The sequence below is a fragment of the Pleurodeles waltl genome, chromosome 4_1 (assembly GCF_031143425.1).
Source record: "Pleurodeles waltl isolate 20211129_DDA chromosome 4_1, aPleWal1.hap1.20221129, whole genome shotgun sequence".
Lineage (NCBI taxonomy): Eukaryota > Metazoa > Chordata > Amphibia > Caudata > Salamandridae > Pleurodeles > Pleurodeles waltl.
The window spans coordinates 745962572-745987952 of record NC_090442.1 but is presented as its reverse complement, the minus strand read 5'-3'; the positions used below and the strand labels follow the sequence as shown (position 1 = coordinate 745987952).

At 43.8% G+C, this 25381-nt stretch overlaps 1 protein-coding gene across 4 annotated transcripts in view; it reads left to right on the top strand.

The window, feature by feature from the left end:
* The window catches only part of IMPDH1 (inosine monophosphate dehydrogenase 1), a 357871-nt gene extending 343650 nt beyond the window's left edge, over positions 1 to 14221 (top strand). For all 4 annotated transcript variants that reach the window (XM_069229367.1, XM_069229368.1, XM_069229371.1 and 1 more), the window contains exon 15: positions 11862 to 14221. In XM_069229367.1, coding sequence (XP_069085468.1) covers positions 11862 to 11883 — 22 coding nt within the window. In that variant the 3' untranslated portion in view covers positions 11884 to 14221. The remainder of the gene's footprint in view (positions 1 to 11861) is intronic.
* The last annotated feature ends 11160 nt before the right edge of the window (positions 14222 to 25381 follow it).

The following is a 25381-nucleotide window of genomic DNA, read 5'->3' as shown; positions in this document are numbered from 1 at the left end:
GATGCTAACACCTCCCCCAGGCAGGAGCTGTAACACCTGGCGGTGAGCCTCAAAGGCTCACCCCTTTGTCACAGCACCGCAGGACACTCCAGCTAGTGGAGTTGCCCGCCCCCTCCGGCCCGGCCCCCACTTTTTGGCGGCAAGATCGGAGAAAATAATGAGAATAACAAGGAGTCGTCACTGGCCAGTCAGGACAGCCCCTAAGGTGTCCTGAGCTGAGGTGACTCTAACTTTTAGAAATCCTCCATCTTGCAGATGGAGGATTCCCCCAATAGGGTTAGGATTGTGACCCCCGCCCCTTGGGAGGAGGCACAAAGAGGGTGTACCCACCCTCAGGGCTAGTAGCCATTGGCTACTAACCCCCCAGACCTAAACACGCCCTTAAATTTAGTATTTAAGGGCTACCCTGAACCCTAGAAAATTAGATTCCTGCAACAACCAGAAGAAGGACTGCCTAGCTGAAAACCCCTGCAGAGGAAGACTAGAAGACAACAACTGCCTTGGCTCCAGAAACTCACCGGCCTGTCTCCTGCCTTCCAAAGAACTCTGCTCCAGCGACGCCTTCCAAAGGGACCAGCGACCTCTGAATCCTCTGAGGACTGCCCTGCTTCGACGACGACAAGAAACTCCCGAGGACAGCGGACCTGCTCCAAAAAGACTGCGACTTTGTTTCAAGAAGCAGCTTTAAAGAACCCTGCAACTCCCCGCAAGAAGCGTGAGACTTGCAACACTGCACCCGGCGACCCCGACTCGGCTGGTGGAGAACCAACACCTCAGGGAGGACCCCCGGACTACTCTACGACTGTGAGTACCAAAACCTGTCCCCCCTGAGCCCCCACAGCGCTGCCTGCAGAGGGAAACCCGAGGCTTCCCCTGACAGCGACTCTCTGAAACCTAAGTCCCGACGCCTGGAAAAGACCCTGCACCCGCAGCCCCCAGGACCTGAAGGACCGGACTTTCACTGCAGAAGTGACCCTCAGGAGTCCCTCTCCCTTTTCCAAGTGGAGGTTTCCCCGAGGAAGCCCCCCCTTGCCTGCCTGCAGCGCTAAAGAGATCCCTTGATCTCTCATTGACTAACATTGCGAACCCGACGCTTGTTTCTACACTGCACCCGGCCGCCCCGCGCTGCTGAGGGTGAAATTTCTGTGTGGGCTTGTGTCCCCCCCGGTGCCCTACAAAACCCCCCTGGTCTGCCCTCCGAAGACGCGGGTACTTACCTGCAAGCAGACCGGAACCGGGGCACCCCCTTCTCTCCATTCTAGCCTATGCGTTTTGGGCACCACTTTGAACTCTGCACCTGACCGGCCCTGAGCTGCTGGTGTGATAACTTTGGGGTTGCTCTGAACCCCCAACGGTGGGCTACCTTGGACCAAGAACTGAACCCTGTAAGTGTCTTACTTACCTGGTAAAACTAACAAAAACTTACCTCCCCCAGGAACTGTGAAAATTGCACTAAGTGTCCACTTTTAAAGTAGCTATTTGTGAATAACTTGAAAAGTATACATGCAATTGAAATGATTCAAAGTTCCTAATGTACTTACCTGCAATACCTTTCAAATAAGATATTACATGTTAAATTTGAACCTGTGGTTCTTAAAATAAACTAAGAAAAGAGATTTTTCTATAACAAAACCTATTGGCTGGATTTGTCTCTGTGTGTGTACCTCATTTATTGTCTATGTGTATGTACAACAAATGCTTAACACTACTCCTTGGATAAGCCTACTGCTCGACCACACTACCACAAAATAGAGCATTAGTATTATCTATTTTTACCACTATTTTACCTCTAAGGGGAACCCTTGGACTCTGTGCATGCTATTCCTTACTTTGAAATAGCACATACAGAGCCAACTTCCTACACACTGGTAATCTCCTGTGGCCTCTTTTCAGTCACTGTTTTTCGCCCACATGCCAATGTAGAAAAAGGCCTGTCTTATGCAAATCAGTTCCTACCTTGCTCCTGATTGCAACAGTCCATCCCAAACTGTCAGGGGAAGAACCCCTCCAAAAGGGATCACAACCAACGATTGACTGAAATGAACCCCCAAACGATTGCCCGTGGCTGAGACTAATTTAAGCATTCCATCCATCACCTTTTTGTTTTACTAAGCAATAAAGGTAGTTTATTCCCCAATATAAACAAGACAGGCATTTTCTATTTTGGTCTTTCATATCGTGCTGGTCGTTTTTCGAATGCTGCATCGTGATATCAGCTGAGCTGACATTATCACTTCAGAGTAATTCAGAGTAAATGGTGTAATGCTGCGTCCCTCTATAAACAATAAGAGGTGGATGCAGCTGACACACTGAGTCACAGGGCTGCATTCCTTGTTCACTTCAGATGTTACACTCCTTGGCAATTTGAGACCGTATGTGTTTAAGTGTTTAGCATGATAATATACATGCCTAATTCTGTACTTTGTCTCTATAAACGAGCTTAGGGATGGGGGCAAAACACAGCAGGGGAGCATGAGGAGTAAAAATCACACCGGAGAGAGCAAGAAAACACATGGACACCCATGGAGAGTTGGATTAGAAAGAAAACAAGTGTTTACAATGCAATAGGTCTCGCATTTGCGGGCTTAGAGCTATTGGTGTTGTAAATGACAATGTATTTTACCTGTGTTTTGATTTGGAGTGTAGTGGATTTATGTGGTGTGGAGTGGAACAATGTGGGTTTAATTGGAATTGTTAGTTGTGGAATTCTGCGGTGTGTAGTGTATATGTGGAGTGGAATTATGTGGCATGGTCAATAGATAGGGGTGAGAGCTGCACAGAATAAATTGAAAGGAAGATAGAGAGGGATAGGTGGTGTGTGCACAAAGTGTTGAATGAACTTTAGATGGGGAGCAGAAAGAGTGTGTGAGAGAATGAAGGGAAGAGCAGGCCATAGACTCATAAAGAGAGAGCATCTGTTTCCTAAATTTCAAAAGTTGGTCATTTATAAATCTAGGAATAATATCAAATGTGTGGAAAGTTGGAAAACTGTTTATTCTAAACTTTTCAAAAGTAGCCTAATGCTCAATAAACAAGCTTCACTCAAAGAGAAGGTACAATGCAAACTGCCCTCAGAGAAGGTACAATGCAAGCTTCTCTCACACAGAATGTATAATGCAAACGTATCCCTCACACAGAAAATACAATGCAAGCTTCTCTTAGAGAATGTCCCATGGAAGCTTCCCTCACACACAGCAGATACAGTATAGGCAGCAGCAGTGCATGCTTCCCTCGGACACAGCAGATACAGCACAGGCAGCAGTGCATGCTCCCTTATAGAGAAGGTACAACTGCAAGCTTCCCTCACACACAGCAGATACAGCACAGGAAATATGTGGTGGAGTGTAGAGTTGTGTAGTGGAAAAATGTGACATAGTGTGCTGTGGAATTATGTGGATAGTAATTAAATTGTATTAACAGTCGTGGAATTATGTAGAGTGAGATTGTAATGGATTTAATTAGGTGTAATGATATTGTATGTTGTGGTATGGCATGTTGTGAAGTTGAATTATGTGGTGTGCTGTTAATTTTTGTGGCATGATGTTGTACTCTGGTGTGTATTGGAGGTATGTGGTGTGTTGTGAACTTGTGTGTAGCTGAAATGTGTAGTTTGGTGTGGAATTATGTGGTGTATTTTTGAAATATGTGGAGTTAAATTGTGTGTTGTGGAACTGGGTGGCGTTGAGTGAAATTGTGCTTACTGGAATTATGAGTCATGGTGTGTAGTGCATTTATGTGGATTGCTGGTATGTGGCACAGAATGCATTTGTGGGGTGTTTTTATGCTGTGTTGGGAGTATAATTACATGGAGTGTAATGTGGGACTGAGTGGTTTTATGTGGAGTGTAATTATGTTGTGTGGTGCAGAATCATGTGCCTCTGAATTGTGTGGTGTTGTGTGGAATTATGTGGGGTGGTTTGGAGTGGCATTATGTGGCATGGTGTGGAGCAGTATTATAAGTTGTGGAATTAAGTGCAATTTTCGAATTTCTTTTTTTTTTTTTTTTTTTGTGGAGTGTAATTATGTGTTTTGGAATTAAATGGACTGAGGGATGGAAAGACTGCCCTGTGTCTGCAGGTCTGATAATTCTGCTGTAGCATCATGGGAGAAGCAGACAATGCTCCTCCAGCCTAAACCTACCATGCCATGAATTGGTCGAGTAAAAATCAGTTCAGTCTGAAGCAATTTGTTTCTGTAAACGAGCCTCCTAACTGTAGTGTGTAATGTGACATATGTTGTGATTGCATAGGTAAATAAAAGTGTACAAGAGAGTAAGTGCTTATAGATTACAGCAGTGTACATCCCTTATTAAGAGCTACATTTCTAGATGATAAAATTTCAAACCTAGAAACCATTTAATGTCCAAATGTCTTTGTTATAAAGAAATGTGCCCTTAAATAAAGTAACTAACTTGTAACCAAATAACCAGCTGCAAAACCCTCAGGGTGGGCTCGCTCTTTCAAGATTTAAATATAATACTGTAATACATTTTCACAAACATATTATAGGAGGATTTAACATTGTTTAAAACAAATCTGCCTTCTAGTGGTTGGGTCCGGAAACGTTTTTTAAATAAAGGGTATGTATCCAAAGGGTGAGTCCGGGTGACTTAAACCCTAAGAAGTAGTTTCCTTCTAATGATTGATGACTGCGTGTGCTAGCAAGTAGTGGTTTGAGATTTTCATGCACTATTGAGCGATATTTTGAAGAGAAATACTTTGAGCTACTGCACAGCGTGGGAATCTAACCGAGTTCCACCCTGCATATCTTGAGATGACCGCCTCGGCTTGTAAAACAATATACATGTGTATGCTACGGTGACATATATGCAGTTACTATTTGTAGGAAGTTGGCTCTGTATGTGCTATTTCAAAGTAAGGAATAGCATGCACAGAGTCCAAGGGTTCCCCTTAGAGGTAAGATAGTGGCAAAAAGAGATAATACTAATGCTCTATTTTGTGGTAGTGTGGTCGAGCAGTAGGCTTATCAAAGGAGTAGTGTTAAGCATTTGTTGTACATACACACAGGCAATAAATGAGGAACACACACTCGGAGACAAATCCAGCCAATAGGTTTTGTTATAGAAAAATATATTTTCTTAGTTTATTTTAAGAACCACAGGTTCAAATTCTACATGTAATATCTCATTTGAAAGGTATTGCAGGTAAGTACTTTAGGAACTTTGAATAATTACAGTAGCGTATATACTTTTCACATAAAACACAAATAGCTGTTTTAAAAGTGGACACAGTGCAATTTTCACAGTTCCTGGGGAGGTAAAGTATTGTTAGTTTTAGCAGGTAAGTAAATTACCTACAGGGTTCAGTTTTGGGTCCAAGGTAGCCCACCGTTGGGGGTTCAGAGCAACCCCAAAGTTACCACACCAGCAGCTCAGGGCCGGTCAGGTGCAGACGTCAAAGAGGTGCCCAAAACACATTGGCTTCAATAGAGAGAAGGGGGTGCCCCGGTTCCAGTCTGCCAGCAGGTAAGTACCTGCGTCTTCGGAGGGCAGACCAGGGGGGTTTTGTAGGGCACCGGGGGGGGACACAAGTCCACACAGAAAGTACACCCTCAGCAGCGCGGGGGCGGCCGGGTGCAGTGTGCAAACAAGCGTCGGGTTCTCTGTTGATTTCAATGGGAGACCAAGGGGTCTCTTCAGCGGTGCAGGCAGGCAAGGGGGGGGCTCCTCGGGGTAGCCACCACCTGGGCAAGGGAGAGGGCCTCCTGGGGGTCACTCCTGCACAGAAGTTCCGTTCCTTCAGGTGCTGGGGCTGCGGGTGCAGGGTCTTTTCCAGCTGTCGGGACTTTAGGTTCAGGCAGTCGCGGTCAGGGGAAGCCTCGGGATTCCCTCTGCAGGCGTCGCTGTGGGGGCTCAGGGGGGACAACTTTGGTTACTCACGGTCTCGGAGTCGCCGGAGGGTCCTCCCTGAGGTGTTGGTTCTCCACCAGTCGAGTCGGGGTCGCCGGGTGCAGTGTTGCAAGTCTCACGCTTCTTGCGGGGATTTGCAGGGGTCTTTAAATCTGTTTAGGTCTGGGGGGTTAGTAGCCAATGGCTACTAGCCCTGAGGGTGAGTACACCCTCTTTGTGCCTCCTCCCAAGGGGAGGGGGGCACATCCCTAATCCTATTGGGGGAATCCTCCATCTGCAAGATGGAGGATTTCTAAAAGTTAGAGTCACTTCAGCTCAGGACACCTTAGGGGCTGTCCTGACTGGCCAGTGACTCCTCCTTGTTTTTCTCATTATTTTCTCCGGCCTTGCCGCCAAAAGTGGGGGCCGTGGCCGGAGGGGGCGGGCAACTCCACTAGCTGGAGTGTCCTGCGGTGCTGGAACAAAGGGGTGAGCCTTTGAGGCTCACCGCCAGGTGTTACAGCTCCTGCCTGGGGGAGGTGTTAGCATCTCCACCCAGTGCAGGCTTTGTTACTGGCCTCAGAGTGACAAAGGCACTCTCCCCATGGGGCCAGCAACATGTCCCTTGTGTGGCAGGCTGCTGGAACCAGTCAGCCTACACAGACAGTTGGATACAATTTCAGGGGGCACCTCTAAGGTGCCCTCTGGGGTGTGTTTTACAATAAAATGTACACTGGCATCAGTGTGCATTTATTGTGCTGAGAAGTTTGATACCAAACTTCCCAGTTTTCAGTGTAGCCATTATGGTGCTGTGGAGTTCGTGTTTGACAGAATCCCAGACCATATACTCTTATGGCTACCCTGCACTTACAATGTCTAAGGTTTGGCTTAGACACTGTAGGGGCACAGTGCTCATGCACTGGTGCCCTCACCTATGGTATAGTACACCTTGCCTTAGGGCTGTAAGGCCTGCTAGAGGGGAGTCTTACCTATACTGCATAGGCAGTGAGAGGCTGGCATGGCACCCTGAGGGGAGTGCCATGTCGACTTACTCATTTTGTTCTCACTAGCACACACAAGCTGGTAAGCAGTGTGTCTGTGCTGAGTGAGGGGTCTCCAGGGTGGCATAAGACATGCTGCAGCCCTTAGAGACCTTCCCTGGCATCAGGCCCCTTGGTACCAGAGGTACCAGTTACAAGGGACTTATCTGGATGCCAGGGTGTGCCAATTGTGGTTACAAAAGTACAGGTTAGGGAAAGAACACTGGTGCTGGGGCCTGGTTAGCAGGCCTCAGCACACTTTCAATTCAAAACATAGCATCAGCAAAGGCAAAAAGTCAGGGGGTAACCATGCCAAGGAGGCATTTCCTTACACTATTCTCCAGTACTGTAGCTCCTGACAGCACACATCCGTCTCGCAGCTAGTCCTGTGCTACAGAGACTAAACACACACCTCACCGTCCACTCCTACTTGCATGAGAACAGCTTCCAGTATTGCACCAGAAGCAGTTCAACGTCTTTCAATGCACTATTATGAAATTTACAAGTGCATTCAATTCTTTTAGTTTTTTTTTTTTTAAGTATGAAGTCGTGCAGTGCAAGTTAAGTGGTCAAGATGTTGCCTTCTTGATAGTATAAGAATACTATAAGAATTGTCCATCATGTTTGACAAAATGCAGCACACGTTTCATATGGAAAATTCACCTGCTAATGGAACAGCAAGCTACGGATTATCAAAAGTACTTCGGACGCCACGTGCAGGCAACTAAATGTGTGACAATTCCAGTACGTTTCCCGGAAATGCAGCATTTTACAGCAGGTCTCTACTTAACGTGTAATACTACACAAAGGGGGTCCCAAAGCCATAATATCTGATACTTGTATGCGAACATTGTGCAATTACCTCTTTGAAGCTTCCAGATCCTCGTTTTATAAATCCACTGTAAATATAATAAACAAGTAAGGACGCGTGAAGCGAGCCGCAAAAGCCTCGGAAATAGCAGCCGCTGTTTTTCATGAAAACTAGCTCTAATTAAAATAAAACATCTAGTTAAAGCCCAGCGCTCGTGAAACGGGCACAGCGTTAAGTAAACTGGAGGTGGGTGAGCTGCGCCGTGCGGAACAAAATGAGGGTGCAGCCGCCAAACTTAAAGATAAAGCGCAGCGTTGCGCAAAGTGACTAATAAAATAAGCGACGCGATGTACTGAACTTTAAATCGCAAGTGGGAGAGACAAAAAGAAAAAAATAGTTCGCCCACACTGAAGCATATCTGCAATCATGCAGTTATCCATGTAACAGGGTCAGTCTGCAAGGTGGTAGCAAAACCGCACCAAGGCGGGACAAATGTCAGGCATTTACTAATCACATCAAGGGATTTTTGCACGTTAAGCCCAGGAACGAATCAAAGTGATGGACGTGGTTAAACTTCATAAATACATTACAACAGGTTGGAAAAGCAGCGCTTGCACGCTGCTATGCTCCACCTAAAAAAGTAGTTCCCTACTGTCAACTGTAAAAGGATAGATGTCATCCAGTCAAAATGATGCTGAAGAAGCCATGCTCCAGTGGAGGGACAAATACCAGAGGAACCAAAGACCTTGTATAAGAAGAGTGATGGGAAAGCCAACCAATGGTAAGCAGTGGGCTGGCACAAAGCCCACTGTACGTTTTTGGTATGGTCCACAGAACGTGTTTTGACAACCGACAGATGAGGGATGTGTGTAGGTGAGACCTAAAAAACGAGTTAAAAGTGGCAGAGGAAGTAATTGGAGTAAACTTTTTAACCTCTGCATGCTTTTTGTGTGAATCACCTTAAGCGCTTCAATACACATACAGTTCATGTTGGCAATTCATGGAGCTTATTTTTCTACTTGATAAAAGCTCCTTCAAGTACGACAGCGTTTCTTAGCAATTCGTTCTTTCAGTATGCTGTCTTGCATCATATTAAAATTTTGACAAAAAATAATTCATGTTTAAAATCCGAGTGCTTCAGTGTTTTTGGTTTATCGGCCCAGTACCCGCAGAGAGGTATAAAAAAGTCTAATCGTATGAATGTATATCCCTCAGTCGTCGTCATTTTTGGCTAAACATGGAGTCCATGCAATCGTACTACTACGCACCTTTATGCCATTCAAACACTGAAAACGCGTATAAAGAGTAAGTATAGATCCAAATGATCGAAATACTTTACAGTTTGATTCAAATAATCCTATTTAAACAGCAAATTCTTCTTCTTTAATCAAAGTTTTAATCCCACCCCCTCCCACATAAATTTGACCTCCTCCTCCTATGTAGACACCAATCCTTGAATTCATGATTAAGTCTAGTACTGGGTCAGAATACCCAAATTTAAATTGCATCTTTCCAGGTATACACCAGCCGATGGTTTAGGGGTTCCTCAAGTTAAGCATGTTATGTACTTATCATTTCCCTGCAGCGGGCCTCTTCGAATTTCCGTTTCTATAAACTCCTCTGCACTCCTAAAAAAGAAAAAGGCTTTACAGACTCTCTCGCCCTTACCATGTGTGGAGGGTTAGCTCTACAGTGTTCACTTCTAAGTCTGATTTTAAATATGCCCATTCGATATCTTTCATTCAATTGCATTTGATGTAGATCTTTAAACAGACTCACTTAAAATTTCCCGAGCACGTCCCTTTGACATAAATATTCAAATATGCTCTTTTAAAATCTGGCGTTTTTTTCTGCCGGCTCAATACTAGAGTAGTAGTATTCACACTATGAACCTGATTTTTCATCTATTATCAGAATATCTTAATCGCTGGTCCTAATACCAAGGTTTGCTTTTTATGTGTTTCAGCTGCATCTGTTTATTTACACTACTGGCTAGCTAGCGAGTGTGAATTTGGCTATGGTGTTAGTACCTTATTGATTGGTTGACCGTTTCAAAGAGGGTGTTGTAGATCCTGATTTTCCGTGTATTGTGCTGGCAGCACGCAGACATCTAAAGTGAATTTGGTGTATGTAGATTTGGTGCCACGGAAGAGGGTTGATTAAATATGGGGATTGTTCTGTGGAGGTGGCCTGCATCTAGTTAGTTATTGTAGTTGTTTTTGGGATGTTGGTAGTGGTGATGGAACATGTTCCATGTCCTTTGAACGTGAAAAATATCAACTCGTAACCTTGTCTTTTCTTTCTGCCCATGCATCCATTCTCCTCTAGCTATACATTTCTGCCATGTAAGTAGATGTCATCCTTTATTTCTTTACATGGTGATTTGTTAGTAAGGTACTACATGAATCTGTTTTAAGATAGAACCTGGTCATTCTGGACACGCTCACTTGAAAGACTTGTTGCCTGGAATGCAGAGCGCACAAAGCTAGAGATCATTCATTGGATCATGCTGCTCTCTAGCAGGTCACCCAGCCTCACACTAATAATGCACGATGTAGTTCGGTCATGTGGACGTTTTCAATACAATTTTTTTCTATTGTGCATAGGATGGGCAGCATTTTACATCATTTATTAGTAGATTCTTTCATTTACAAGACACATTTGTAAATTTGACCTTCCCCCATTTGAGCATCATTTAAACCTGTTTCCATTGTGCCAAAGCAGCCAGAAGGCTAGTGCATTTGGGTGAAAATCAGAAACATGACTGGTTTGAGAGCTGTCTGCTTTTGGTTGCAAAGGTGAACAGCTTAATTGTTCTTTACTTATACTTAGAACTTTTAAAGCAAAAAGTAGTATTTCTTTGGGAAACGTTGTGCACACACACACACTTCTGTTTTCCCAAACTCAACTTTGCAAACTCCTTATCCCCCACAAGATTTCTGATGTGGGCAATTGATCTGGGAAATATATTTCAAATGCTACGATACGAAGTGTATTGTTTGTCCTCATCATAATATAAAAATTCTGTTCTATGTCGTATACTGCTTAGTTATTCTAAACAATCTGTGATAATAGTATTCATTTTAAAGTTTCATATTGCATATCTGCTGGTTCTAAACCTTGATAAATAATGCTCTATTATTTACCGGTAATCTTCAGTACTCCTAGTCCTGTTGTCCTCGTCCCATTCATCACTAATTGGAGATAACTATCTCCACAACAGAAAAAAGAACATGAGGAATGCTGGGATATCCCCTCCCTAGCCCCTCCCTCTGGTAGTGCATAAGCTGTACTTACCCAGCATTCCACCTGTTCTTTTTTCTGTCCATCTCCTGAGGTGTCTGCTGCACTGGCTTTTGTGGTATCTGGCCTTCCCACTCTGGAGGGGATCTTGAGCTTGGGCTGGTTTCCACAGCTGGTTGCGGTCTTCTGGGTTCCGTCTTTGTCTGCTCCCTCCTTCTGCTCTGCTGGGCCACAAAAGCCAGGTCAGCCGACATCTCGGGAGATGGACTGTGTGATTTTTAACATAAAACGTGAAGGCCAGCAGCATCTTTCAGAAATGTCAGGCTTTGGCTGAAATGCTACTGACAGTGCCTTGGGTTGTGCTGTTGCTCTAACCTTCTGCTCCGACCAGTTGAAATATAAGTGGGAATTCAATTAAGAAAAATGCATACCCACAGACATTGCTTGTGCCTTGAGTTTAGGGTGAATACGTTTCCCTAAGAGCTTCAAGGGGGAAGTTGTATTCTCTGTATTCATATTTTAGCTTGCTCGGTTTATAATCATGTTCCTCTAGGCAGCTCAGATCTTGTGAAAAATCCAACACCTAACTAAATAAATGTTCATGATGCTAATGTTGATACATTGTCTTTTCAGAGTAAGGATTTAATGTACCGGGTAGTTCAGTTGTTTGGTGGTTGAAGTGGTTCTTCTCTTTGGCATCATGTATCTTTAAATACGAACATCACGTTTTTAAAGAGCAGTAATGTCCCAGCATCTATGATCTCACTAGAACTTAGTTGAAAGCGCAAAGTTTATCACAGTCAAAAGAAATAGTTTATCAAATATCATCATCACCAGTGGCCCTGAGTAGGTTATAGATTGTTTTTATAAATGGAATTGATTTGAGCTGCTAATGGTGTCTTTGTTTTCTCTTATCTAGTTATGAGAAGCGGCTGTACTGAACCAGGGGGGAGAAGTAGTTTTCGAGGAACTCCGAACATTCCAACTCCAGTAGCAACCAAACGCACCTGACGGCTTTCGTAAAAGCGCATTCCACACCCCGCCCCTCCTTTCAGGGAACTTGCCCTAAAATGTTTACTGACTCACAATGTGAATGGACTTGCACTAAGCCACACCACTGTGTTGGCGCAACAAAATGGACGCTCATAACCCTTGTCTCAGAGAAAATACTGCCATTGTTATTATCCCTCCGTTATTGTGAAAAACCAACAGCAGCATACAAAAATAATGTGTTGTGTTTTTTTTAACTTAATTGTATATCGAGGACCAGAAAAATGAATTCGTGTTTTGCAATGATTGAAATTCAAATAGCTTGCTTCGAATAAAAAAGGAAAACGATAACGCTCGCTGTTCATGAGAACACTTGTAGCTGAGAACGTGTTCATCTTCAAAGCAGCTCGAAATGGGATTGCTCTGTTTTTAACATGGTTACTAAAATGGCTGCTTACTTGATCATTCCTTAGTCTGGATTTTTCGAAGCCTTTAAAAATAACTCCACCTTGCCTTTGGCCTCTTGCACGTACCTGAATTCTTGTGTAGAATCATGAGACTGTTGCACTCTTAAAATATGAAGATACACTTACAAGTTGCTTTAAGAATGAAAACTGCCTTGTCCCCTTCTGGAATCTGGTCAGACAGTCTTGTCCTGGGTGGAAGTTTGAGGCAGAGGGTTTCTGCATCATCACTGCTAGTGTATGGCACACGCAGACCGATTCAGCTCCCATTTTAAGTGTTTCAGTACAGTCAGATGGATCTTCACATTTTCTTTTATCCTAAAACAAGGCAGTTATTCGCATTATTTGTGTCCCGAACTTCTAAGCAGCATGCCTTCCACTGCCCTCTAACTGCTTGTCTCTTGCTTCCATATTTTTGTTTTACTAAGCGCGCCGAGATTGATTTTAGTTATGCCTCAAAGCATTTCCTCCAGGGCAGCGGAAATGGCAGCTGATATCTGCCTGGCATGTCTGCGTGTAACTCGGTGGTTTGCATATGATGGGGGCACAGCACGCTCAGTGCTGTCCATTTAACTCTGTGGAGCCGGTGTGGTGATATCTGTTGTCCATTTATCCAACCACAGTTTATGTGTACATTCTGCGAATGAGAAGTGGAGTTGACAATTCTTGGAGAAGGATTATGACGGGCTGCTACCGTAAATCTGTAGCATCTTTTCCCAAATGCACTTTTCACTTTTTTTACTCATGAGTAAAAAAGTGAAATGCTTCAAGTTAGTTTGTGGTTTGTTACTGGTCCTCTCACCTTTTCTACCCTTAGGCACCAGTGTTTATGTGCCCCTAACTTGACTTTTCCCTTTGTAAATAATATACAGTGACCATTCCAGAGCTCTAGAATTCCTCTTCCCCATCACACACCCACACAGTGACTGTTGTCAAGAGCTCTCCATTGTACAGCAAGAATTTTATTCACCTGTAGTTTACGCAAAAAACCTGCCTGTCTCAGGCTTTGTAATGAAACCCATACATGTATGAATTTTCTTTTCAGAGTGGATTTCCCAAGAATACAACAAAAGTTTACCTTTTCAAGCAAGTATTTTGTGTGCTGTAGATGTGTATTATAAAGATTATATGTGCTTTAATGTATTTTATAAAGTTGTATAGACTCTTAGATCACACCATATTGAACATTGGTTGCAGCATAAATATTAGAGGAGTATGAGCGGTGTATTCACTGCTATTGTATAGATAAAATTGGAGCTACTGGTCTTCTCTGGTAGCAGAATATTCGTTCCACAATGGTGTTAAGTAGCTTCCTTCAGTACCTCACGGCCATGTTCTTTGTTGCCTGTAACCACTGGCCTTACTTGTGTATAGACTCATCACTTAGCTAGTTGCACCTAATTTCACATTTGACTTGCTTCGTAAAAGTCTCAGTCCGTTGTTGCCCTAATATAGTCCTTAAAGATGGAGATGCAGAGTGAAACACTGAACTGAACCACCATGGCTCTTCGTGATTGAAGAATGGGTTGTGCAGTTTACAGTAGTCACAGTCGGGGGACGGAGGAACTGAATGTGGCTGAAGTACATGCTCCATGTCATTGACGAGTTCCCTTATTGGCATTCTTTCACCTGGCCAGTGTGAGATATTCAGTCTGTTCATTGAAAGTTCAAAAGTCTTGAATTACCAATGCTGCAAACCCAAAACCTTTTTACCAGAAACGCATCTCAGTAAATGTTAAAGATCACTTTATATATTACATAAATATATATGTATTAACATCTTGTTTTAACTGTTAACTTGAATAAACAAGCATTTGCAATGCAACGGCCTCGCATTTCTCTGAGCTAGAGCTATTAGCAGTTGTAAACTCCCAACCAGACTTTTCTTGCCTCATTAAATGGAAAAAAAGAGTGTGATCGCGCTGCTATAATTCACTCGTAGTGAAACCTATTGGCAAAAGTGCAATTATCTATGTAACCAGCAAAAGTGCAATTAACTTTGTAACTGGGTCGATGTCATGCAAAGTGCTCGACTTCTGCCAAGCGAGATCCCACTGCGAAAAAAAGAGAAAAAGTAGTCCACAAACCGGACGGAAAACAGCAAGCCTCGTATGTTTTCAGTACTTGGTCACTGTGCTCGAGGAGGGCTAACCACTGGAAAATGCATGACGTATGCATGCCTTCCACTAAAGAAAGCAAGCATATTTTGAAAGGCAAGCCCACGAACCAATGAAAGACACTGACGTGACATTGACGGGGCTCCAAGCCCTTTTCTAACTACTACAGCGGCTCGCAAGTGATACACGTGCGCTAGCGCAGGCTCAACCCTAAAAAAGCATACATAAAAAAATGTAATATACTTGTTTTGTCTGTTTAGCTACTCATCAGTGACATTCGAAAGAGACTCCTGTAATGTTTTATTACAGTTGACTTATTGCCTTTTTTTATTGTCATTCTAGGAATGTGAAAAAGTTTGACATCATGCAGAGAAGATATTTAGGGTTAGGCCCACTTTGATATGACACACTCCTAAACATTTCCATAATGTACATTACTATCTTCTGGATTTGCCAGTCCTTGCCCAGCTTTCTTTCTCAGGACCGCTCCTCTTTTATCAAGTTTGGGGATCCAACTTCCTGACATAAGTATTGATAGGGTTTTCACAGTACTAGCAACAATATGTTTCCGTTTATGGCAGTTTTACCCCATAAGCATTGTTATGTTGATGACAGGGAGACACTCATCTGTCTTTCTAATAATTGTTTGTTCAGGACTTAAGGCACACATACAGTCAGTTTTCTCACGTGACCTATTTGGCAAAAACCATTCCTGGTTCTTATGTCTAGGGGCAAAATCAGTTAGACTTCTCCCAAAAAAGCTAGCCAGTTTTAAAAACAAAATCCTGTAATCTCAACATAATATACACTTAAGGTCACGCATTACTAGTTGCATAATGTGAATGGTAGCTGCCACATGTTTACTTCATATGGCCTTACACATACTTCTCTACAAAGCCATTTACTCTGTTTTTTACACCTATGCACTTAACCCAAGGATTTCCTGTAACAAATAATGAAAACACTTTGTACTGGAATGCTATACTTTGCCCTTCACATATTCATAGTCTAAAGAACAAATCTGCCTGCCAAGTCAATTGCAAATGCCAAGGAATCAGTGTGATCCTTTGCCATATCGTACACTCGCACCCAGTCACCTGGGACATTTCATAAAAAGCAAAACGATCTTGCATCAACAAATCTTACATAATAAATTGTACTCCGACGTGCTCGTCCTTGTGCTCACTCCGCAAGCAGTACTGCACATCTGAAAACCTACAGTGTCCTTAACATTTTTTGTAAGTGTCTTGCAATGGAACAATGTACATTAACTTGCCCATAATTGCCTTTTTTTGCTGCAGATAGGCGAATTGTAGGACAGGCTTTTTTCATAACTGACCCCTTTATCTCTCTGGGGGCATATTTATACTCTGATTGCGCTGAATTAGCGTCATTTTTTTAATGCTAATTCAACGCAAACTCAATGCCATATTTATATTTCAACGCTAGACCATTCTAGCGTCAAAATATTGGTGTTTGCATACGCACGAAACCTCCTTGCGTTAATGAGATGCAAGGTAGTCATTACTGTTTAAAAGGTGACTCTAACCTCTTGGCGCCATATTTATCCACCCGGGCAAAAATGACGCACAGGTGGAAGGCGGACCCAAAAAATGACGTTAACTTTGATTTGCATCAAAATTTAACCGCTTGGTCAGGGCAGGCGTTAAAATGAGGCAAACTCATCACTACTTAAGGAGAACACACAGAAGCAACTTTACCAACCCAGAGGAGAAGATGGAGGTGATACTGATCCAGCTTGCGAGACGACGTAGAGGACAGCAACACTACAGCTATCACCACCACCACCACATCGCAGCCCACAAAGGCAACGCAGAAGGCAGGAGAGGCTCTTCAGAACCAGGACAACCCTCCTATGCCTCCGGGACCAAGACATCATTAAGACCTACAGACTGAACTGGTAAACCATACTACACCTGCTGCACCACATTGAGCCACAAATCACAGTTAGCCTGCAGACCCCACATAACATACCACCTGTGACAAAGCTGCTAGCTATCATGCACATGGTGGCAAATGGCTCATTCCAAACAACGGGTGCCCTGGTTGCTGTTGTCTCACAGCCGTCATTCTCTGCATTCATGCCAAAGGTGTTAGACGCTATAATCTCCCAGACACCCCGCCACATCAGCTTCCCAACACCCAGCAAAAGCAGCAGGAGACAAAACAGGGGTTCTACCAAATCCATGCCTTCCCGCATGTGCTCGGTGCAATTGACTGCATCCATGTCCGGCTCGTACCACCTACAGCAACTGAGCACTTATACCGGAATTGTAAGCACATGCATTTCGTTAATGTGCAGGGCATAGTGGACCACCAGGGACTATTCATAAACGTTTTGGCCAAGCATCCTGGGATTGTCCATGATGCCTTCATATTCCGGCACAGCAGGATCAATGAACAATTCCAGGATGGACAATATGGAAATGGCCTACTTGTGGGTAAGTCAACAAACCTAGCAATATACACACAACACACCAACCCTGTAGGACACATAAGACATACACCGCTCCAAAAACACATGGCCAGGGTAACACAGATGTGCAGGTAACAACACATATGCACCATGCCGGAGTACAGCACAATCAGTGCACACCTCAAACACATACACCCACATGTACGTAACACACCCACTACTTGACCGGCACACCACGTGAAGGACAGGTGCAGACTTGTACCCTTTGCTAACAGAAGAACTACACAGACCACTACAAGTGCCCACAGGTAGCCTTCTACGTACACTTCACACATAGTATACCAAACAAAGAATAGCACAGCCATGCTAATGGCATACACCATGCCCATGTTATGTAAGTTCCATATAGGGGCAGATCCCTCAAATCATGCCATGCAAATCATTGCCAGAACAAACATCAAATACCAGACAACTGCTGCCTATACCAACTACATCTCATCAACACATACCTGACTTACCTGTAGTGTGCAGAGACATCTGCCTGACGCATTGCCTCACACACATAAGAATACAAGATCAATGCCATCACATACCATGTGGGAGATGTGTGATAAGTGGTATCACACCTACTGTAGTGCCACCTCACATGCACCACTTACTGACCCACAACACCATCATGTCTGTACCAGATACAATAAATGGCCCACCATGGGGCAGAGTCACTGTCCGACAGTGCAGATCATGGAGGCCATAGTGGGACCCCTTAGGAGAATACAGAACATCACTGACCTCACAGGGGACACATTTGCTAAGTAGCTGAGCTCCATCCCGTAGCCTGCACTGTGCACGTGTTGACAGTACAAATGCTGAATCATGTGTTTGAAGTAGGAGAGACACTGGTAGTTATGTTGATCATCCTGTAACAATGGGATACACACCCCTGGACACATCAAGGCTGCCGCAAACATTAGCTACCAATCTGGATCACCCAGGGACCTAAGTAAAAGCCCACAGTGCCATTGTCACGGTCTGTACTGTATGTACAACTTGGCAGATGACCATTTCTTAATGACTTGAAACCACATAGTAAATTGGCCACTCTTCCATGCAGTATGTAGCGTGGAAGGGGTGTGCAATGTGTGTTGCTGCAGGTCTGTCACTACAAGATACAATAGCACGATGATGCTGACTCAGATGTAGGTGTCACCTAAAACATGAGGCAGTGCCAACAACAACCACCACCCCAGGGGTGCTGATTGCAGGTTGCAATAAGGAAGTAGACTGTGCTTTGAACTCAGATGATTGTGCCACCAATGCATACTGCATATTGCTGCAGACACAGAAAGAGCCAATTGGCCATCAAAACAGCATTTGTGTCCCTTCCTGCATAGATAATCAACCTCCACAGGGCAGCTAGCCAAGTACACTGGTGCAAGGTAGGTAGTGTAGGTGCATGGCTGCATATGAGCAAATGGTGCAGGGGACAACAGAGGGTTGCCCAGAAACATGTCACACATGGGGCATTCTTGCTTAGTCTTAATGTTGCAGGACAGTGCTCCCAATTTTGGCGACATGTTGTGCATTGTCACTTACCCATTTCAATGGGCCTAAGTGTTGCACATCATCTGCAATGACACATGCCAAAATGGATGGGATGTCCAGGCTCTGTAGTGCTACCATGTTGCCACCACATCTAACCCCATTGTGTTGTGAGGATGTGTCATGTCCCCTCTAGTGATAGCAAACTGATACAATGGTGCACTACACACTCATGGTACATACATACTGACCATCAGTTAGGAATCCAAATCATATGTCCCAGGTCCTTGAGCCAAACACAAGATTGTCATGTCGAACAGCCCAGTGCTGAGAAGACCTTACACAAGGCCAGTAACTCACACCATACCACAAACACATATGAGTCACAACCAATGCAAAATATCAACTGCCATGCTACATGACAAACCTGTTGCAAGCCTTAACAACAACTTACTCCTTCAGTCTTTTACAGCGGATCAGGGTTATGGCATACAGCCATGAATAATGACCCCATTTCCCAACCCAAGCACAGCAGCAGAGCGTGCATATAATGAGGGACATCGGAGGACACAGACTTGTGGAGAGGACATTTGGCATCCTGAAGGCAAGATTCAGGTGCCTGGACATCACAGGAGACACCCTCCTATATGCCCCACACATAGTCTGCAAGATAATAATGAAATGTTTTATACTGCATAACAAATGTGTGCAGATGAACGTCCCCTTTTTGAGCAGGTTGATGGCCTGCCTGAGGAGAAGGATGGTGGTGAAGAAATTTAGGGGGAACAGCACAACACAGCTGCTGGGATACGCCGCAAACTGGACATAGTTGATAACTTTTTTACTTAAAAATCAAGTACATCTTGTACATTTTGTAAAAAAACACCTCACTTATTCACACAATCCGGCTAGGGCCTCTTCAATCTCTACAACATATACCTCAGGATTGTGAGTCTAACCTTAGGGAGCATGTTACAAACACTAATCTGAAAAGTACTGTTGCTACATCACATGTGATGAGTAAGATTGTACTGCTACCATCACACACATCACAAATAGCCTCATCACTTGAATGTGACAACTGAAGGACACAATGTATAGACCACAACATATGAATTACATCCACTCTGCCAACGTGTACAACAATAGATCATCACACACAACTATAACATGTCCAAATAGGAGGTAAACAAGGGCCCCACCCATGAGGCAGTGGATGTCAAAATTTGGTAAGACAGTAATGTTTGAACAGACCACTGTCATAACTCAGTGTGAGAGTTGCAATGGCTGCATGGAGCATGTGTGACCAGGGGGGGGGACATCATTGGTAACAATGGCCATTATGATTAGCTCAGGTATGACAAGCAATGGAATTATTTGGGCCTGCGCAGGACATCCATGGTAATCAGTCCTGCCACTACCATGGGGCCCAATCCTAACACAGGGTACACATGACCTCACACTTTGCACGTACATGTCTGTGGAATGCACATCAGAATGGGTGAGAACATATGCAAATAGGGCTGTAAGTCCACCACTCAAAAACAATCACCATTGCTAAATGTAATGAGTTTAATCAAACATTTGTGGGCAAAACAAAATATGGGTGGAATGTAGGCAGGGTGTGTCAATCACAGTATGTACTAAATATGTACACGTCAGACATATGTGTAGTCCACACACAAGTCACCATAAACTCAGAATCTCCATATGGAGAGAGTTGTCGGGTAACATTTCCTAAGTAGCATTCATCAGCCATCACCAACAATGCCCGAGCTGTGTATGTCGTCTTAAATATAATGCTCTGTAAGACAACTACACACATCGCATAAGTAAACACAATTCACAAACAAACTAGAACTGTTGCATAGTACTGACTACCTTACATATGTGGATACACTGTGTCACACATTCATACATATGCACGACGTACAAATATTTACATGCTGTTGATTCTGTAACACACATCAGTGTAACAGACCAATCCCACCCAAATCACATTGTTGCATGGACTACCACATGTGGATATACACAATATGCCACACTGCAGCACAGCCAATTCCATTTGTATGTTGATACAGGGTGCATCCATAGACAATGTAACAAAATCACACACTCAGGAAGAGTAAAAAATGTTGACAAAAATGCGTTGAAAACAGCCGCAAACTTGAAGTATAGGACCCATGGACCCTTAGCGTGAATTCCACCTTCACACTCATCTCAATGCTGATTTTCTGTTAATTCAACACATAAAGGTGATGTGTAAAAAAAAAAAAAAGACGCACGTAGGTCGTGCGTCCAGAATACTCATTCAAATATCACGTGTCAAATAAATACACGCAGAACAGAAAACGTGACGCACGGGGACAGGAAGTGATGTAATAGGGAATCCTGTTTACAGGCATGGTACAGTGGGTGTACGTTCACTTTCTAGTCTGGGCCTCTTTTGACTGTGTGGTTGTGTCCTGGAGTTGGTGGTGTGTTTTTACTCAGTATTGTATCTTGTGGTCTCCCTCCTGTTGTGTTTTTTGTATTTGTGACTGTACTTTGTCCCATTGTCAGTAAATTTGTGTTATTTGTGGGCCTTAAGTTTCTTTTCTATTCATTTATTTCTTTTTTTTGTCAACCTGTACCTGGTAATTATGTCTAGTAGGGGAGGTTGACAAGGATGGGAGAGGAGGAACTGGGAGGCTTCGTGTGGCTCGTAGCCCACCACCTACCATTAATGTTGGAGATGGGGGGCCGTGTAATCCAAGGTTACCTGACGGAGGTGAGGAGGCTGTGGTGGGGCAAGGTGCTCCACCACCTGAAGAGGGTGTTTTGCAGCACCCGGAATGAGCACCACCTCAAGCATCGCTGGGCAGATCTGGTGGCCAGGGAGCAGAATCTGCTTTACCATCTTGGTGTGGTGATCGGAGGCCCTATTCGTGAGCCTCCCATTGGCATACTATTTACTGTTCACTGCTCTTGAATGACAGTAGCAGATGTGTTGAAGTGCTGCATGCAGTGCTTGTGGACAGGTTGCATGCAACCAGAATGAAGTGTAGCTGCGCCAGTCTAGACATGGAGTTCACATGTCATACCATTCTAGCAATGAATGTCAGATGTCTGGTGAGTCATGCACAACCATCACTAAGACACATTTCAGGGACCATGGCAACACCTGTGTCCTGGTATAGTGTCATGTATGATATGCCAAGAGATCGCCAGCCTACCATATTTAACTGGATTATGTCAACAAAGTAGGGCTATCCATGTATAGTGCTACATTGTCATTTCACACACATGATCACTGCCAATATGTTAGCAAAGGGGGCTTACCCGCCTTAGGGGGCACTGGAAATGGGCCATTTGATACCATCAGACAACTTTGCCATATCAGTCATGGATTACTCAACGCATGATCATTGCAGACTAATACTTGAGCCGCATGTCCATCATGAAGTGCCTCTGGGTGCCTTGCAGGACAAGCCTTAATACCGGAGTCAATTGTTTTGCAAAGCACCAGGGTAGTGTCATGTATTTGTCACGCAACTCCCCCTCATACCATGGACTTCCATCCTCTATAGATTGGCCATAAATGGTTGTTGCAGGGTGTAGCACTACATGAGTCTCAGGCCCAGTGTAAGTGTGCAGATGTGTGGCTCTCACTCACCTGAGTGTCAGTGTCATCGTGAGTTTGCAGTGGTGTGTCTGTTTCACGTTTTTACACAAGGATAACTAGCTCACTCCTCTGAAATAGTACACATTGTAATATGTTATCCACTTCTAGTGACAGTGATATGACACTAAGCATAGTTTTCCGCCCACATCTTACAGGTGGACCTACCCCCTACACCATTGGCGAACTGTCACGATTTGGGGGACCCAGATGTATCCAGTAAGTGTGATAATGGCTGTCCTTTGTAGTAATTGAGGGTTTGGTGTGAGTGAGTCATGTGTGTTGCACACAATGCTAGAAGTGGTAAGATGTCAAATGATCAGATATCAAAGTAGGCTGGCTGGTGACATTGTGTCCCATTTAAAGGTTCCCCATGCATGAGCAGAGAGTCATATCTTGTGAGGCTCTTAGTGCTCAATGGGCAGCATCATGAAAACAAGGTAATGACAAGTCACATGTAGGTCCTTATGTGACTAAGAAGTGTACCACTGTGAGAATATTGGCACTGGGACACACCGTCATTCTCACAACACACTAATGCACCATTTTGTATAAAATTTGGTGCATCGTTGTATTGTAATGTATATGTAGGACTGGGTGGGCAATTGTCCCCCAGCATGGTGCTCCATATTTTGTACTCCATTTACATGAAACTTATGTGGAATGTAATAGGTGTGCATGCAGGTCAAGGACAGATGTGTGCTTGCATGGATATGGGTGTGTGTAAGCAATAGTATAGGCAGATCAGGTATTGATGGGTGTCTACACCTGGACACATGAATGTAGATGTGATAGACCTATGGATACCAGCTTCCTAGTTGGCAGCCCTCCTAACATATGGTCCACTCCCTGACTCCATGTATGAGTGAGCATGACTTGGCGGATGACCAGGATAGTTGAGATGATGGATTGCATGGCCATATGCCCCCCGAGGCACAGGGGGAGAGGAACAACAAATGTGTAGGTAGATCAGGCTTGCATGTGTAGCTATCAACACTGACCCCCTTATGGTTACCAGCTGCATCCCATACTCCCAATAACATATTCAAGTTACTGGTGATGTATGGTTGAAAGTTGACATAGATGATGAGGAATATTGGCCCTGATCTATGTGAAGTTGACGGTGCCTTAGCATTGTTACAAATGGCACAAAATCAGTGCACACCTAATTTGGTTTTGTTCCTAATCTTGTGCGTTGCTTTGGTGTCAATGATATGATGCTAAGGCAGCGTTGTCGTATTTATCAGGGTCATTGTTTTATCCGAAATGTGAGTTGGAGTGCATGTGCAATTAGATGTAGAGTGTAAGCTAATAATCTTCACATACTCCACGCAATGCTCGTACTGAAGGTTGCCTGTCTCAATTTAACAGCTGCCAGCATGAACAATGAGGAACTGTGGGCATTTCAGAAGAGGGCAGTCCGCTATAGGCACATCCTGGCAGTGGAGTCTGGGTTCCGTAGGATGGCACGCCACTATCACAGGGAGAGATCCACCGGGGAATGGAGGGCATTCAACCAAGGGGTACCCACACTGGCCACACAGAGAGGACCAAGCTCCATAGCTGTGCAGGGGGCATAGCTGCCACCACCAGTACAGCCCCAGCTGCTACACCATCAACATCTGTACCACAGCCCACACCACCTGCTGCCATGGACATGAATATGATAAAGGAGCTACAGAGGGATGTAACACTGGTCCTTAAAAATTTGGACAGTCTATAGAAGGAGGTAGAAAAGAACACAAAGAGACTTAACTTCATAAAAAAAAACCTCAAGAGGGCCAAGCTGTAATTGGCTTTATGACTGTCACCCCCAATTCTGTCCCCTCCCTCCTCATTTGTTTTAATGTTTTATAGTGGGTTTTATGGGTTAGTGTCAGGTTAGATTAGGTTTGTAGTTTAGTTAGGATAAGTTGGTTTGGGGGGTGGCTTTTCTACTTTTTACATGTTACTTTGTGGGTGGTGGGTAATGTTGGGGCATTTATGTGTTGTATAAAAACAAATATATATATATATATATATATATGACAAATTAAAAAAAAGAAACACCAAAAAATATATATTTGTTTAGATATAGGTAATATATGTGTGGTTTAGTATGTTTTCCTGCATGTGTCTTGTAATATAAGTGGGGTGGGGGGTCAATGTTAAGAGTGTGTTGTTAAATGTATTAGGTTAGTTTAGCATAGGGTAGTTAGCTTCAGTTGTTGGTTATGTATAGTTAGGATAGGTTAGATGTTCTTAATTCTTTTTAGTTTAGTTTACTTCTTATTACAAATCTTCGGGTACTCCATTACTTCGTGTGTCATATGCTTGGGTCTCAGGGTATTCCTATGAGTGTACAGTGAAAATTGTGTGTTGGCCTAGGGATTCTGTCCCACCTCCAAATCCCTGTCTTGACATGTTCATCACCTTTTTACAACTGAACTGTCACATTGACAGCTACAACACATCTACTTGTCTATGCATCCGCCATCCAGTGTACCCACCACTCAAGGTGACTGTTAACTTTGTATTGGACAGGTAGGTGTGGTAATTCAGCTGTCATAGTTAGGGTCCTTTGTAGGAATGTTGGGCACTGTGGTACATCTGACAACAGCCTACATTTAATATCTATCTTGCGAAACTGACCAGTGGCAATTACTGATGAGGTTAAGTACCTCTGTTTCACACCAATGTGTTCTACTGGTACTCCCAGCTGACGATATTGCCCGAGAACTGTTTCACAGCCATTCCTGCCGTATGTAGTGGGTGAAGCACACATGTGTTCAACATTTTTTGACATACTCAGTGAATTGCTGGTAGGGGATGATACCAGCATAGACGTTCATCATGTAGGTACCTTGTGTATAGATATGTGCCCCCATATTCCTGCACTCTTGTACTGACACTGTGACCAAAGACATGTTACACACATCACAATTCCTAAGCATAGTAAATGTGTCACAATACACAAAGACATGCTGGTTGTGTAGGTCATATTTATTTACATGTGTTGTGCAATTTTTACAATGTCCAGGTCTTTGACCTCATTAGTGAAATCCATACAATTGTGACACAACACAAGTCCAGTGTTGGGGACATGTCATGGGACATGCTTGGGTAAAATGTCGTTCAGTGCAGGGGAACATGAATTGCCAATTGAAAAGTGAGACAATTGCAGTCCATAGCAAGAAAGGTCAACAGTGTGTCGCAGAAGAGTGCATATCTCCAACTATGCAAACACTGGCA